General features: G+C 46.5%; 1 protein-coding gene across 1 annotated transcript in view; it reads right to left on the bottom strand.

The window, feature by feature from the left end:
- Nucleotides 1-914: 914 nt before the first annotated feature.
- Nucleotides 915-17,452, bottom strand: part of LOC137538540 (fatty acyl-CoA hydrolase precursor, medium chain-like) — a 59,663-nt gene continuing 43,125 nt past the window's right edge. The window contains exons 9-13 of the mRNA XM_068260776.1: nt 14,661-14,738; nt 14,436-14,583; nt 11,558-11,707; nt 5,274-5,346; nt 915-1,183 (exon numbers count right to left, since the gene is read on the bottom strand). Of these exons, the coding sequence (XP_068116877.1) occupies nt 997-1,183; nt 5,274-5,346; nt 11,558-11,707; nt 14,436-14,583; nt 14,661-14,738 (636 nt within the window). The 3' untranslated portion in view covers nt 915-996. The remainder of the gene's footprint in view (nt 1,184-5,273; nt 5,347-11,557; nt 11,708-14,435; nt 14,584-14,660; nt 14,739-17,452) is intronic.

Genomic DNA, 17,452 nt, shown 5'->3' with positions numbered 1-17,452 from the left:
AGGGCCCCCCTGGCCGGGCCCAAGAATCAGGGCCAGAGCTACCATAGGAAAAAATGGGCAATTGCCCCAGGGCCCCAGAGCCTGTAGGGGCCCCCAAAGTGTCCCTCCCGATCTTAACTGTTGCTCTCCAGGGACTCTGCAGTCTGTTAAGTTGGGAGGGGGAGGGTCAGCAGCCAGCTCAGGGACCCAGGAGGGAAATTTGGCTGCAACAAAGGGCCTCTAATGATGCTTTTTGATCGGGGGTGTCCATTGGGAGGCCCCCAGGCTAATTTTGCCCTAGGGCCCAACTGTTACTTGAACCGGCCCTGCCAAGAATCCCTCAGGACTCATACACTTCTGTTTCCTCTGATGCTGTAAAGGCGGCCCTGATCGAGAGGCCTCCAAACAATGTCAAATGCCAGTGATCCTGGGGCTTCCAAATAATGTCAAATCCAGCAATCTTGAGGCCTTCAAGTAATGAAAAATGGAGCAATTGTGAGGTGACTCGTGCCCCCCCCCCCCCCCCCCCCCAGTGTTTCCCAGTGTCTAATGGCTCCCCCTTTCCCATACAGTTCCTTGCTATTTAGTGGACACCCCACATTCCCTATATAGTTCCCTAGAGTCTTGTGGACCTTCTCCCTCCCCTATATATATCCCTAATGTCTAGTTGCCCCCTCCCTCTCCTATACAATTTCCAAGTGCATTTTGGTGCCCCTTGCTCACCTATACATTCTCCTAGTGTCAAGTGACCCCCCCCCCCATACATTTCCCTGGTGTCTAGTGCCTCCCCCTCAGAATGTGTTTGTGCAGATGCATATGTGTGTTTGAGTATCTCCGTGAGTGTCTGCATATGGTATGTTGGTCTGTGTGTGCACGGTGTATGTCTGCATGTGTGTACAGTCTACTACAAGAAAACATCCACTGTAGAATCTACATCAGTTTTTTTCTTTTTATTTGTGTAAAACACACACTTATTTATTGTGTAAGCGTCTCTGAAAATGATTGGACAGAATTCTCTCACAGCTCCTCCCTGCTTGAGTTCTCCTCCGACAGAATCTTCAGTTTCCTGGGAAGAGTTTGTGTCCAGAAGTGGAACTTGTCAGCACGGAGCTTTTTAGCTGCCTGCTGCTGTAGACTGATCTCCAGGTAATCTTCATCCTGCTGGTATTGTGGCCAGGAGACCAGGCCGGGACCATTGGGGTCACTATGGGGGAGGATGAAAAGAGACTGTGTTAAAGTGGTATCAAACTTTTACAGCAAAAAAGGTACCACCAGAAAATACACTGGTAGCAGAACAGCATTCAAACAGTTAACACAGCATTTTCTTCAGTGGAAAGCTTCCTGCTGCATCTGAAGTGGTGATAATATTATCTTTTGTTTGCATTCCTTTGTCAGCTACAATTAGTAAACATAAGCAGCTGAAACTAAGCTGCACACATACTAGAAGCAAAGAGAGCTGAGAAGTGATCACTAGAGAGCTTTTAATGTATAAATACAGCAGATATGCAATAAAATGCAATGGCAGCTTTCAGAGCAGATCAACTACTTGTAATTTATAAACAGACAATAAGCAAATAGGATAAGTGTATGAATAATAAAACGTAGGAAAACACAATTTTGGGAATGTTATGTCGCGGCTCTATCCCACTTTAAGCTACGTACCCACCAGCAGATGCAGCCAGATGGATCGGGCATCTCCACCGAGGAATAATCGTTTCCCCGATCCACCTAGCTGAATCAGTAAGCGTTGTTTGTGGCATTGGAAACAAAAGATCGCAAAATGATCGTTTACACAACTGTGATCCTCAACAACAACTTAATTGGGTATGTTGGTCATCCAACAATGAAGAATCACCGTGGGTAGGGAGCGTTATTAAATATTTTGACAAATTTTTGTTCAATGATGTTATGTAATACTAGGCTGACCAGATGTCCTCTTTTCCCCGGACAGGTCCTCCCAGGTTTTTGAAATGTCTCAGGTGAAGAGAGCCAAACACAGAGCGAGTCAGAAGAGCCGATTGAAGCGACAGAGAGCCGAACAGCCAAGACTCAGTCCGGTGTTTTCCCCAGAGCCTATCAGCTGGGCAGTAGTGTTGTCCAGGTCTTTTTTGTGAGTCGAATCATCCGGATCATTCGTTCACTGCGTACATTGTAATGATCCGGATGATTCGACTCACAAAAAAGATCAAAGATCCGAATCGTTCATGATCCGGACAACACTACTGCCCAGCTGATAGGCTCTGGGGAAAACACTGGACTGAGTCTTGGCTGTTCGGCTCTCTGTCTCTTCAATCGGCTCTTCTGACTCGCTCTGTGTTCGGCTCTCTTCAACCTGAGACATTTCAAAAACCTGGGAGGACCTGTCCGGGGAAAAAAAGACATCTGGTCAGCCTATGTAATACCGCAAAAAAAAATTGCCCGCCGTGCAAAATCGTCCCCGAAAATTATTAAGTGGGTATAAGAACAAAAGAGTAGAAGAAAAATAAAAGTGAAGGGGATGACTATGGAAGCGGGCAGGAGAAGAAGAAATGAAGACATATCGTAGCCACACACAATCCAATTTTGAAAAAATTTATTTTCAATTCAAGATTTAAAATCAATGTTTCTGGTTGACTGCAACACTTGAAAAATCTGACCTATATGCCACACATCTGTGTTCAATTTTGAAAAAAAAATTGCTGGGGTCTATAGATCAAGAAATTGGCAATCTATTTACACCATTTAATTTGCATAAAAATTGATAAGAAAAACAGCCACCAATTTTTTTTTGGTACAACCGATCCTTTTGATTGAATCGCCATAAATATGGATTTTTGTTATTGTATTGTGTGTGGCCACCTTTAGCTGTAGGTAGTGAGCAGGGATGCTCATCACGAGGTCGTGATCACGAGTTACTGGTGATCACTAGTCGTTATTCCTGATTAAAAACCCGCGGATTTTAGCGGTTAATAGCAAAGCTCCCTGACAAGCTAGAAACACCAAATTTGCCCGATATGTTAAAGAGAAACTCCGACCAAAAGTAGCTGATACCCCCTTTTACATGAGAAATATATTCCTTTTCACAAACAGACCATCAAGGGGCGCTGTATGACTGATATTGTGGTGAAACCCCTCCCCACAAGTAACCCCTCCCACAAGAAAAGTTCGAACTTTTGTGGGAAATAGCTGTTTCCAACTGCCAAAAACCATGCAGCAGCTACATCACCTGCCAACAGTAAAATGTTCACTGGAGTTCTTCTTTAAGTAGAACAGTGGGATCAAGAGGAAAACATTTTTTTTCAAAAAGACCTTATAGTTTTTGAGAAAATCGATTTTAACGTTTCAAAGGAAAAAACTATACATTTAAATGCTGTAAATGACAGTTAATATATTTACCGCATTTAAATGTATAATTTTTTCCTTTGAATTTTTAAAATCGATTTTCTCAAAAACCATAAGATCGTTTTAAAAAATTTTTTTCCTCTTGTTCCACCTGTTCTTTTTAACATATCGAGCAAATTTGGTGTTTCTAGCATGTCAGGGGGCATTGCTATTAACCATTAAAGTTGACGGGTTTTTAATCACAAATGCCACTCGTGATTTGTGACCACATGCGGTTATTCGACTCAGAACAGAACTCAAACCGGATATCCCTTTCTACTCGTGGTCACGAGTCAATTTGTAAGTGGGCGGAGTCGAATTCGTGATCACTCGAATGATTGGGGGTATCCGAGCACCACTGGTAGTGAGTAAGGGAGAGCGAAGGGGGCAGCAAGGAGAGAGACAAAAGACAGAAGAGAGGAAGGGGAAGTGAGAAGTACATATACACATTACGCATTGCACAAACATGCGACGCTTCCTCAGAGGGACCTGTTATGCTGGGAATACACGGTTCGTTTTTGCCTTCGTTTAAACCTTCGTTTCGATTGTGCCTTTTGTCCTTTTCGATCCCGAAATAATCAGTCATACGGTTAATATCACCACCCACGGTTTCGTTTTTTTTTCCGATTCTGATGGTTTCGTTTTTCCAATGATCGAAGGCTGCAAAGAAACGAAACGAAAATCCCTTTTTACAGGGACGGACTAGCATAAACGAATATATAATTGATCTGAACAGCCATCAAGCCTACCAATGGCTCGATTAGATGGATAAAGAGAGATAATATCAAACATGTTCGATCACTAGTCGTTCGTTTTTGGGGTCTATTATTCGAAACTATAATGAGATTATGACTATTTTCACATACGTTTTCAACACTCAATTCGTTTACCGAACGAATCGAAGGTTTAAACGAAGGCAAAAACGAACCGTGTATTCCCAGCATAAGAGTGCTCTGATAGGCGTGTCTCCAAGGCGTTCATGACTACTCTGTAGGTGGCACGTCAGCTCACACGGTCCGTCAGAGATCTGTTCCCTGACACAGCCAGTGGGCTACAGCCGGTAATACTGAAGCACATGACCATGAGGAGATGGACACTAGTGGTGGGGAGTCCCACAACCCCAGCCTGCATCATCATCCCCCAATAAATACTCATGACCTTGAGCAATGCCAACAATTTTAGTGAAGTTCACCTTATCTTACCATATAAAGCTCACAGGGTGAGAGTGTATAAATTACGCCCCAGCATAGGTACATACAATACAAGAGACCTGAGTATTAAGTAGCCAGATGCAGCTCTCCAGTATAAAATGCCCCCCCAGTATAGGCAGCCAGAGAGCCCCACCCCCCACGTAGGTAACCAGAGATACCCCCCTCCCCCATGCAGGTAGCCAGAGAGCCCTCCCCCCCCCCCCCCCACCTCAATCCATTCAGCTAGCCAGAAACACACCGCCCCCCCTCTCCCGTGTGAGCCCCCATGTAGGTAGCCAGAGAGGTTGCATGAAAAATGCAGCAAACATGATGGATGTGATCAGGAAAAATCATGCTGCAAATGCAGAGCACTAATGGAAAGATCCCCATGAAGTTTCCATTAGAAAAGTGAGTACCTACCATTTTCTCTGATCGTAAATCGATCAGATCACAAAACGCACTGAGTGGAAAACAGCCCTTACATAGGACAGCGGGGGGGTAACAGGGCAAAAGTCCTCTTCAGTAACTAGTATAAGCAGAAAATTCTCTAAATACGCAAATCTCCCCAAATGCAAGAAGTGGAAGCCATGCCAGAACATGAAGGCCGCCGCCGCCGCCTCCGATTTATTATCCTAAGTGAACAGCACCTAGTGGCTTTCACTTGCCTGCACAGCTTCCGCTTCCTGGGTCAGTGGAGATTTCTATGCTAGGAGAGTTTTCTTTGGATCATTTGGATTTACTCACCCGTTTCGAGCAAAATTTGCCCAGTATTTCATGACGGTTTTGCTGAGTGATTTCTCCTCCTCAGTGTGTGGACCTGTGAGAGAAAAATAAGATCCTTAGACTGTGCATAGGTTTTAGTCATGGCAGTCTCTGGGGTTCCTGTGTAAATGTTTTTGCCCCAGTGCCCCAAATCAGCTGCTGGGCCCCGCAGGAGCTCCCCCAAACTTTTTGTAAAGTTTTCAGCAGTGTAGTGACTCGCCTGTCTTGGCCAGTGCGCTCCTCCATTGCTCCGTCGCTCCATGTGCTCCCATCTTCATCCCCACTAGACGCATCATCTCAGTGACCCGGTGACATATTACAATTACATAAAAAATGCGCCTGATCACAAAGCAGAGGCGCCCCAGCAAGGGGCGGGACTAATGGAGGAGCGCACCAGCTAGGACAGGCGAGTTGCTACACTGCCGAAAACTCTGCAGGGGCTCCGGGGACCACAGTCAATCTGGGGGGAGACCTGGGGAGATGACAGCCATCTTGGTGGCCATGAAAGGGTCTGTCAGGGAGACCCTTAGGTTAATTTTACTCGTGGGCGGCACCATGACTAAAACCATCCCTGATTAGCGGTGGTATGGAAATGGCCTGCTCTGGTTCCAAATAGAATACATTTTCTTAAAATTTGCATAAAGTTTGCATCAACTTGGGATTATTAGCATCTCACTGACTACCCCTATTTATTTTATGCTTACTTATATTCCTTGCAAAAGTCTACTTTACAATCTGTGACTGCAATCATCTGCACGTCTATGGTATGATTGCTCCATACATTGCTACTAAGACTGTTTAATATAAATTTGAGTAGTTCAGCAGTGTTTGTAAATTCACATATTACATTTGTGAATCCTTTGTGTTCCAGCCCAGTGACCACCAATTATTTATGGCAGGGCTGTTTTTGGTAGCCACACCCATCCTCAGCTGAACTGTTCTTCCCAATTTCTAATTGAGAATCACTTCCAATTCCACCATGGCAGCTATCATACCTATTTAAGTGCTGGAGCTTGGTCACTCGTGGCCTAGGTCACTTGTGCCATTTAATTCCGAAGTGCCATTTATTACAAAGTGCTTCACAACTTACCAAGAATTCACCCAGGAATTCAAACAGGATTCAACAGCCACAGGACTCAGCTGGAAACAACTACTCTGCATCCACATCTGCCTCCAATGCTGTTGCTAAAAATGCCACTGCTGGACATATGTTGCACAGCCAAGTAGACTCTGCTTCTTCATTTACACAGGTTTGCTTGCACTACCTGCATACTCATATAAACTGTTTAGTGGTTGGAAAATTCCTGGTTATAATCAGAGACCATTACCATGTTTACTGCACTTTTTCTCATGTTCTGCCTGTCTGCAAATATCTACAAGTTGCATTGCAATATGCATCCTCCCAGTGTACCTCACTCCATATTCATTTCATCTGCTCTGCTTTTCTCACCTTACTCAGCTTCTCATGAACTGTTAGCTCTCCTGAAATCTCTCTCTCCCTCCAGCAGCTCAAAAACCTCACAAACATTTAAATCCCATTCACATTTGCTTACTCTCTCCCTCCTACTCTTACTTGCAGCTGGTGATATATCACCCAATCCTGGACCACAGCCTGCTGCCAGACAAGCATCCCCTGCTGACCTGCTTCATACACTTCACAGCCCTCTGCCCACAAATAACCTCAACACCCATCCTCACTCCAACCTTATTTCCATCCATCCCACCCACAAACACATGCTCCCCCTACCCTGCGGTCTCTGGAATGCCAGATCCGTCCGCAATAAACTTACAGCAGTCCACGACCTCTTCCTCTCCAAATACCTCACCATCCTCGCACTCACTGAGACATGGCTCACCCCCAGGGGCGTAGCAATAGGGGTTGCAGAGGTAGCGACCGCATCGGGGCCGTTGGGCCAGAGGGGCCCCATGGGGCCCTTCCTAAACCAAAGTATAAGCTGTTTATTGGTCCTGTGTTGGTAATGATCACTTCTATAGATGCTTTGAATGGTAGTAATCATTAACAAGCTGTTCCCCATCCCCTTCTGGCACCTCTGACATTGTAGATGACCTTGGCAGGTTTTGTTGCGCCGTATCAATTGTTACGTATAGAGTTCTTTGGGGGCCCCAATGTAAAACTCGCACCGGGGCCCCGAGATTCATAGCTACGCCACTGGTCACCCCCTCTGACTCTGCTGCAGAGGCTGCCCTCTCCTACGGTGGGCTTCACCTCAGTCACACCCCCAGACCAGACAACAGGACCGGGGGAGGGGTGGGTCTGCTCCTCTCCCCATCCAGCACCTTCCGTATCCTCACCCCACCTACCTCCCTACAATTCACATCATTCGAGGCCCACACCATCCGCCTCTACCACCCCCTCCCTGCCATTGTTGCGGTCTTATACCGTCCTCCGGGCTCCACCCCACAATTTCTTGATGACCTTGCTTCCTGGCTCCCTCACATCCTCTCCTCTGACCTCCCCACCATCATCCTTGGGGATTTCAATATTCCCATCGATGAAGCCCAGAACTCCGCTGTGACCCGGCTACTCACCATTGCCAACTCACTTGGACTAGTACAACACACCAACGCCCCCACTCACACTGCAGGTCACACTCTCGACCTTATATTCACTAAATCCACCGCTATTGCAGACCTTGACATCGCACCCTTTCCACCCTCAGACCATCACCTTCTCACCTTCAACCTCCTCACGGAAGGCACCTCCAAACTACCCGCCCGCCCACCTGGTCGATGGCAGCAAGACCTACGCAAGCTCAACCCTAGCGTCCTTGCTGACCCGCTCCATGCCCTCTCCTCCACTCTCCCCACCCTAACCTGTCCTAATCTTGCTGCAGCTCAGTATCGCCAAACTCTCTCATCAGCCCTAGAGAAAGCTGCTCCACCAATATTTTGCCGCAACCGACCCCCTAACCCCCAGCCCTGGCGCACTACCCATACTCGCAACCTCCAGAGGGAAACACGCGCCACTGAACGGAAATGGAGGAAATCTAGACTTAACCAGGATTTCCTACAGTACAAGACCAACCTGCTGCAGTTCCACACTGCCCTTGCTCATGCGAAGCAGGAATACTTTACCAAGCTCATCGGAGCACAAGCTTCCAACCCCCGGCGTCTCTTTGCCACTTTCAACTCCCTGCTTAAACCCACCCCCCCACCCTCCGTTTCCTCCCTCTCTGCCACAGATTTAGCCACCCACTTCACCAACAAAATTGTCTCTATCCGCCAGGAAATATCCAATCTCAAATCTTCACCTCCCACCCCCTCCCAACCAGCTCCTCCTCCACCCTATCCTCCCCTCACATCCTTCACTCCTACTACCACTGAGGAAGTCATCCACCTACTGCAGACTTCCCATACCACTACTTCCCCCCCTTGATCCCATCCTTTCTGATTTACTCCAGCCTCACTTCACGGAATTGGCCCCTGTCCTCACTACCCTGTTCAACCTCTCCCTATCCACAGGCACCTTCCCCTCAGACTTCAAGCAGGCCACTGTACTACCCCTGCTCAAGAAACCCTCCCTCGACCCCTCGCTACCCTCCAACTACCGTTCTATCTCCCTCCTCCCCTTTGCCTCAAAACTCCTTGAGCGTCTGGTTCACAAACGCCTGACCCAGTTCCTCAATGCCAACTCACTGCTAGACCCACTGCAATCTGGATTTCGGCCTGCCCACTCAACCGAAACTGCTCTCACCAAAGTGGTCAATGACCTTGCCTTAGCTAAAGCTGAAGGTAAATACTCCATTCTCCTCCTTCTTGACCTTTCAGCAGCTTTTGACACAGTAGATCATCCCCTACTCCTCCAGTCCCTCCAGTCCATGGGCATTCACGATCTTGCCCTGTCCTGGCTTTCATCCTACCTCTCCAACCGCTCCTTCACGACCGCCTTCAATGAGTCCTCATCCACCCCCAACCACCTCTCGGTGGGAGTCCCACAAGGTTCGGTCCTTGGCCCCCTACTGTTCACCCTATACACATCCTCCATTGGCAAGGTTATCTCCTCCATGGGTTTTAACTATCATCTGTATGCAGATGACACCCAGATCTACCTCCACACCCCTGACATATCCACCACTACCATGGACAAGGTCTCCTCCTGCCTATCAGCCATCTCCTCCTGGATGTCCGCTAGGTTCCTGAAACTAAACCTAGACAAAACGGAATTTATGATCTTCCCACCCCGGACATCCATAAACCTCCCAGATGTGCATGTCACTGTTAACCACACTACCATTCACCCTACCTCTCAAGCCCGCTGTCTGGGTGTCACCCTGGACTCCGCACTCTCCTTCACTCCCCACATCCAAAACCTCACAAAGTCCTGCAACTTCCACCTTCGTAACATCTGTAAGATTCGCCCTTTCCTGACCTCTGCCACCACCAAACTCCTCATCCATGCTCTCATAATTTCCCGCCTTGACTACTGCAATGCCCTGCTGTCTGGTCTCCCTATGACCCAAACAGCCCCACTGCAATCCATCATGAATGCATCAGCCAGAATTATCCACTGCTCCCATCACTCCACCATGGCGGATCCCCTCCTTGAATCCCTCCACTGGCTTCCTATCCAGTCCAGATTCAAGATACTGTGTCTGACCTACAAATCTGTCCACAAAACGTGTCCAACCTACATTTCCAATCTTACTCAGAGGTGCACACCTAGCTCCGCTCTTCCAATGAACTTCGCCTAACCGCCCCCGCATCACCCAGTCCCATGCACGCCTCCAGGACTTCTCAAGAGCTGCTCCAACACTATGGAACTCCCTACCTCCACCCATTAGGGCAGCCCCCTCCTTCAACATCTTCAAGAAAGCCCTCAAAACTCACCTTTTCACTCTGGCTTACTACCCCTCACAAGTGCTCTAAACCCACAGCTGAACTCTGGTCTCCTACCTCTCGTGTCCCTACCTCTCCCTTTAGATTGTAAGCCTTTGGGCAGGGTCCTCCTCCTTTTGTGTCCAACCTGATCATGCACCTCCATTACTGTGAACCCATGCTAGGCATCTGAGTGAACCTAACTTGCCTAATCTCCATGCTCCATCCAGTGACTGACTAAGCATTACCTTGTACTCATACTGTGCTGTGTGATCTCCATGCTCCCCTCCAGTGACTAAGCATTACCTTGTACTCATACTGTGCTGCGTGATCTCCATGCTCCCCTCCAGTGACTAAGCATTACCTTGTACTCATACTGTGCTGCGTGATCTCCATGCTCCATCCAGTGACTAAGCATTACCTTGTACTCATACTGTGCTGCATGATCTGATCTTTCTTGTATTCAGGTATTGTCATTTTGCTGTATGTCACCCCTAAATATTGTATGTATCCCTATTTATTGTCCAGCGCTGCGTAATATGTTGGCGCTTTATAAATACAACAAATAAATAATAAATAAATAATAATAATTCCTGAGTAGTTTAGTTAGCGACTGCTACAGTTTTGAACCAATGTACTGTATAAACTTTGTCTCTTTTGTTAGCCTTTCTTTATGCGATTTAAAGCCACCCATTAATACAGTCACAAGAAGGTCTCTTAAACTGTGTCCCCGCACGCAGAAATGTGTAGGCACTGGGAGATCAGTATAGTACTCTGTGGATGGCTTTGAAAAGAACAATGAAGACAGACGTGTTAGTGTTTATTAAAGGGAAGGTTCACGCAGGAGCTGTAAAAAATAGAAATCCAAATCCACTTACCTGGGGCTTCCTCCAGCCCGTGGCAGGCAGGAGGTGCCCTCGGCGCCGCTCCGCAGGCTCCCGGTGGTCTCCGGTGGCGATCCCGACCTGGCCTGCGCAGTACAGCCCGGAGGACGTCCGATGACGTCAGCGCGCACAAGTGACACGCAACTTGGAGCGCAGAAGCAGCCCGACCTGGCAGCCGGCCTGGCCAGGTCGGGATCGCCACCGGAGACCACCGGGAGCCTGCGGAGCGGCGCCGAGGGCACCTCCTGCCTGCCACGGGCTGGAGGAAGCCCCAGGTAAGTGGATTTGGATTTCTATTTTTTACAGCTCCTGCGTGAACCTTTCCTTTAAAGGGTTTTAGATCCCTAAAAATCTGTATTACGTATAAGGGTCCTCAGAGATCCAAATTACATTACTATTTACTATCAATAAGCTTCCTTTATGTTATAAGCTGCCTTGTATAAAATGTATATAATGTATATTATTAATAAAGAACATGACAATGTAGCTATAGGTATCCTACTGGCTACAAGTTCAGCTATGCTGAACTTATTGTTTAACCATTACCTGAAAACAGGACGCTGTCTTGTAGAAAAGGTCCCCCCGTCACAAAGAACACCTCATCGGCGTGGTCCGCCTTCACAAAGTCCGGCTTAAACTCCTTGAAGTGGGAGGGTCGGTGCTGGAATTCATACATGTAGACGGGGTATGTGGAATCTGTGCAGGAAGAGAGCATGGTAATGGTCTAATAATGAGATATTGTAAGAACAAACAAGACTTTACACGAGCATCACCCCTCGTCTGGAACTCTCTTCCACAGCCTGTACGCCATGCTCCAAACCTGGACATTTTCAAACGGACCATTAAAGGAGAACTGTAGTGAGAGGTATATGGAGGCTGTCATATTTATTTCCTTTTAAGCAATACCAGTTGCCTGGCAGCCCTGCTGGTCTTTTTGGCTGAAGAAGTGTCTGAATCACACCAGAAACAAGCATGCAGCTAATCTTGTCATATCTGTCTAAATTGTCAGAAACACCTGATCTGCTTCATGCTTGTTCAGGGCCTATGGCTGAAAGTATTAGAGGCAGAGGATTAGCTGAATAGCCAGGCAACTGGTATTGCTTAAAAGGAAATAAATACGGCAGCCTCCTTATACCTCTCACTACAGTTCTCCTTTAAAACACACCTTTTCAGACAGCTTATAACATTTTTAGCCCCTGTTTACTTATCTGTTCAGAATGTAATTAGAGGCAAAGGCTCACTGCCTCACCCCCCCCCCCCCACACACACACACACACGTCTCCCTACTAAGGTGTGTCCTCGCACTACCCTTTAGATTGTAAGCTCGCAAGGGCAGGGTCATCCTCCTAATGTTTACTGTCTTTGTTGCAATAGTTGTGCTGCTTGAGACTCTGCTGTACATTTTTTGGTTGTACCTACGTTCCCCGTGTTGTCTTACTGTGCTTTGTAAAGCGCTGCAGAATATGTTGGCGCTATTTAAATAAATAATAAGTAACATGGTGTTGCTATTAATTGGAATGTTGATGCATATGCACAGTTTGTGATAATCACTACCGTCCATCACAGCAACAGCTGATAGTCGTGAAAGAATATGAAAAGGGGGGGGGTTGCGCAACCCTAGAAACATGCTGCAATTGACTGGTTAATCGCTCAGGCATGCACCACCCACCTCTATTAGGCTGAAAATGCATGCCCTGCATCCAAAACAAATGCTACATTTATTATGCTATGGAGGAACTTTGGCTTCCACTATAGTTTGCATGCAAAGTATAATATACTGGACACTTGCACCACAACAGTCGTGCAAGGAAGCTTTCTTAGGGTCCATTCACACTTGGGTGATTAGCGGGCATTTTACCGCTATTCAGCGAATCGCCAGCGATCGCTAGCGCTTTTTAAAGAGCTAGTGCAATGTTAACTATTTGGCAGTGGTCTCACTACCGTGATCTGCGATTAGCGCTACACGCAAAACGAGCTACATGCAGCATTTTTCAGTGTTTTTTTGAGCGATTGCAATGTATTTCAATCAAGATCGCTCAAAAAACTTGATAATGTGCAGTGATTTTTACGTGTTAATAGCATAAAAATACCTGGCACAAAACACTAGCACTAATCGCTAGCGTTTTGCGTTTGTAAGTGTGAATGGGCCCTTAGTGACTTATCCATCCATATGGAAGCCTCCATCTTTTATCACCTTTGATGCAGAATTACAGGTTCCCACAATTTTTTCATATGTCCCTGGCCATGTAATGCATGCTGGATAAGTAGTTCCCCTTTGTTGAGGTTACATCATGTAAACACATCAATGGGAACTACATCTACCGGCATGCATCACGCGGCTGGGGACATACAAAAAACCTGTGGGAACTACACAATTAACCACCTATAACAAGAAAATAAGTCTCTGCACTCTCCTTCCTACGAAATCTTAGATAAAACTGTTTATTTATCTCTGACCTGATAACATTACTACAAAGTTGAAAAGGAATTACAGCAAACCCCTCTCCTACTACCAGGGAATTAAATGTCAGCGTTAATTAGTAAACAAGTGTAAAATACACATTCCAGGAGCAGACAGTAGCAGATTGTATACATTACTTAATTGTTACATCTAATACATTATCAAAACAAATGAACTGTTTAAATAAACCAGAGGGATAGACAAATAGAATGTGTGGGTTTAATGTACAATAGAACTGTTTACATTAAAGCTATAATGAATGAAAGTGGATACATAGTGTATTTTTCCACTTTTTTTTTATTATTTTACTTTTAAAATGCATAGAAAATAAGGTACTTACTAATAACAAATACCAGACACAAAAAGGCTAATTTGTCCTGAAAAAAAACTTTATATAGATTATTTAGTTGTGACAATTATTGATAAAGTTATTGCGAAAGTGATCAGAGCTGAGCTGAATGGGGAAAAATGACCAGGGTAGGGAAGTGGTTAATTAACTTTCCTTAGGGCAGGGATGTCAAACCGGTCCTATGAGGGCCGAGGTCCTCACACATATTTGACACAGTTCAATGGGTCTGAATCAGGAAAGGTGAGGACCATCAGGTAGAACACATTCCTCTCATTCTCAGTGCATCCTAAACACTGGCATGGATCTGGCCCTCCGGGCCTGGAGTTCGACACATGTGCCTTAGGGGCAGGTTTGTTTAAAGTGTTTTAAAAATGCACTGCTCGTGTCCCTTTGATTAAAGAACTTGCTTTCTCAAGGATGGATTAAGCTGAAATAGGGCCCTTGATAAGGTAGTAGCATTGGCAGATCATCCTCCGCCCCACGCCCTCCCCCCCCCTCAGTCTTTTTGGTAATATAAGATAGGTCAGAGAAAGTGGCATTTGGCCCCCCTGACACAAACTAGGCCCCAGGCACCATCCTAGGTTGCCTTGTGTATGATCCTGCTCTGTGCGTACCTCGGTGATGGTTGGCGACACGCAACGTTGGCACAACAAATATCAGGTCTCCGCATAGATCCAGTAAGATATCTCTGATTTTCAGGGGGTCCTCCACCCCATGGAAATACTCTTCCATAACCAGAGGGACGGCATCCGGCTGTACTTGCTATAAAACACACAGCATGTAACCACTGGAGACACTAGTAATGTAACAGAACACCGAAGAAGGGCAACGGATCTTACCAGTATAGGACTATTTACCAGCAGCCAGCGGACATACCCCTTCTCCATCCCGTCTATGAGGCCGCTAAAATTCAACGCCTGATAATAAGAAAGCACAACAAAAAACAGTAATCTTTATGTACCATGAAAAGTCCCTAAGGGCTCGTTTCCACTAGTGCGGCGTGCGTCTCGTAGACGCACGCCGGCACTGAGCGGGTGGGCGGGATCGCAGGCGATTCCCATCAGCCGTGCCATGCACGGCTATGGGAATCGCAGCCTCCGCCGCGAATTCTGTGGGGGTTTCCGGCCGAATCGCTACTGCAAGCGATTCGGCCGGCGGCGCCGTTATCCCCTATGGCAGAGTTTCCCCGCGCGATTTGCCTGCGGGGAAACTCTGCGGATTCGCGGCCGTTTCCGCGAGAGTGGAAACGGGCCCTAATGAATTGCAACACATTTCTAATAAAGTTACCAAAAACCTATACTAACAGGGGCAAACTCAGGATTTTTAAGGGGGGGGGGGGGGGGATTCCTGAAAGGTCTCTCTAATGGTGGCCATACACGGTACAATAAAAACGTTCGATTTTTCTGTTTATTCGATCTAAATGATCGAATTGAATGAAAGTTGAAAATATTTTTTTTTTCGATCAAGAAATTCGAACGATTATCCCGTTTTTTCTGGAAAAATGATCGGACATGCTGGAAAAATCTTTATATTTGATCTAATGCAATAATCGAACTAAATTATCTAATTGAAAAATTGTACCATGTATGGCCACCTTCAGCCATGCACAATACACTATAATAATATGGTAGGACATCATGCTGGGTACACTCAATGCAATTTCTCGTCTGACAAAGGCACCGACTTTGACATGGGAGACGAGGGTTGGAATCCTGGCTAGGTCAAGTACCTATTCAGTAAGGAGTTCAAGGCAATACTCCCTAACACTGCAGGGTGGCCTCCTGAGCGCGTCCCAGTGGCTGCAGTTCTTGATCGCTTTGAATCCGACAGGAGAAAAGCGCTATACAAATGTTTGTATTATTATTATTATCTGACAATTATTTTCTAAATGTCCGATCTGCTCCCAATCGACAACCGGATCAATCAGGAGCAGGTTGGATACAGATAATAATGAGGACAGGCAGCCGGCATTGGAAATAAAGGGGAACGTGAAACATTCACACAGCAGGGCACAGTGCTGTGCAGACAGACAGCAATCGCAATGACAGAAGCTGTTTCGGGCAGCAGTGCCCTGTTTCAAATTGCATAAGCCGTCGGCGAGTGTCATCACTGCAATTGCTGTCTTCTTGATGCAATAAAAGAGCATAATTACTTACCCCCCCTGTGTGGTGCCGATCCTTCCTTGAGGTTGAAACGATGGAAAACGCCAAGACAGTTCGGCTCCATGCCACTGCGCAGGTGCAAGCCACCAGCACATTGCGGCAGAGCTCTAGGGATGGTCGGAAATGTTCATTTCCGATTTCGCGGTAAATCCGCATTCCGCCATTGCCAATTACCGATTCCGCTTTCCGCTACTAATTTCCGCATTCCAATGCGGAAATTCCGCCCGACTTTAGCATTGATTTTCTCAAAAACTATAAGGTCTTTTTGAAAACTTTTTTTGCATCTTGTTCAGAAGGTTCTGTTTAATAAACCCTGAAAATGGTATGGTATTTCTAGGACTTACGGGGGCTTTGCTATTAACCGCTAAAGTCAGCAGATTTTTACTGTAATGTAAAATGCAGAAAATAGGCAGATGCAGATTTTCTGCATTTTACATTACAGTAAAAATGGGCCGAGTTTAGCAATTAATAGCAAAGCCCCCGTATGTCCTAGAAACAGCAAATTTTCAGGGTTTATTAAACTGAATCTCGTGAACAAGGTTCAAAAAACAGTTTTCAAAAAGACCTTATAGTTTTTGAGAAAATCAATGTTAAAGTCGGGTGGAGTTTCCGCAATTTCCGGCGAAAATCCGACTACCGCACTTGCATTACCGATTTCCGCATTCCGATGCGGAAATGCAATTTCCGATCGGAATTTCGAATCCGAATGAGCATCCCTACAGAGCTCCATCAACAAGCTCTTGCTAATTACCTTCTGGGGGTCCCAACGCTGGACAGGGAGGTAAAGTGGGGCAGTGGAAACCTAGATTATCAAAGGGTTCCCTCTACAGTAGTAGTATAGAGCATAGAGAGTGTCTTGATGGAAAAAGCCAAACAGGCAGTCAGGAGGAGTACCACTGGAGGTAAGCGATGTTGTGCCACGATGCCAGTCCCTGTGTCCCAAGAGGCGCACACTTGTTCATCTTCAAGGATGGATCGGCACCACACAGGGGTAAGTAATTATGCTCTTTTAATGTGTCAAGAAGACAGTGGCTTCTCCTAACTGCCTGTTTGATTGTTTTTTTCCTTCGAGCCGCTCTCTTTGCTACAATGCAGGCAGGAGCTGGCCAGCGCCATGTGGCCACGCTCCTTCCCATATGGGACTTCTGAGGGTCTCAATGCTGGATCAGTGGTCTGGAGGAGCACGTGGGAAGCCTCTGTAGGATCCAGAGCAGAGCAGGATCATCCACCAGCCAACCAAGCAGGTGCTTGGGGTCCACCTTCTTTAACCTATTTCCACTTCAGCTTACCAAAAGAACCACCAGAGGGCCCCAAATCTATTAATGTGCCTAGGGCCCCCATTGCATTTGAATCCATCTCTGATCCAGAGGCTTCTCTCTACCAAGGTAAGTATCTCATGTTCAGAGGCGTAGCTACGGGTGGGCAAAGGGGGACACATGTCCCCGGGCGCAGCACTCTGAGGTCGCTCA

The sequence above is a fragment of the Hyperolius riggenbachi genome, chromosome 11 (genome assembly GCF_040937935.1).
Source record: "Hyperolius riggenbachi isolate aHypRig1 chromosome 11, aHypRig1.pri, whole genome shotgun sequence".
NCBI lineage: Eukaryota > Metazoa > Chordata > Amphibia > Anura > Hyperoliidae > Hyperolius > Hyperolius riggenbachi.
The sequence above is the reverse complement of the archived record's forward strand: the minus strand, read 5'-3'. Positions and strand labels throughout refer to the sequence as shown.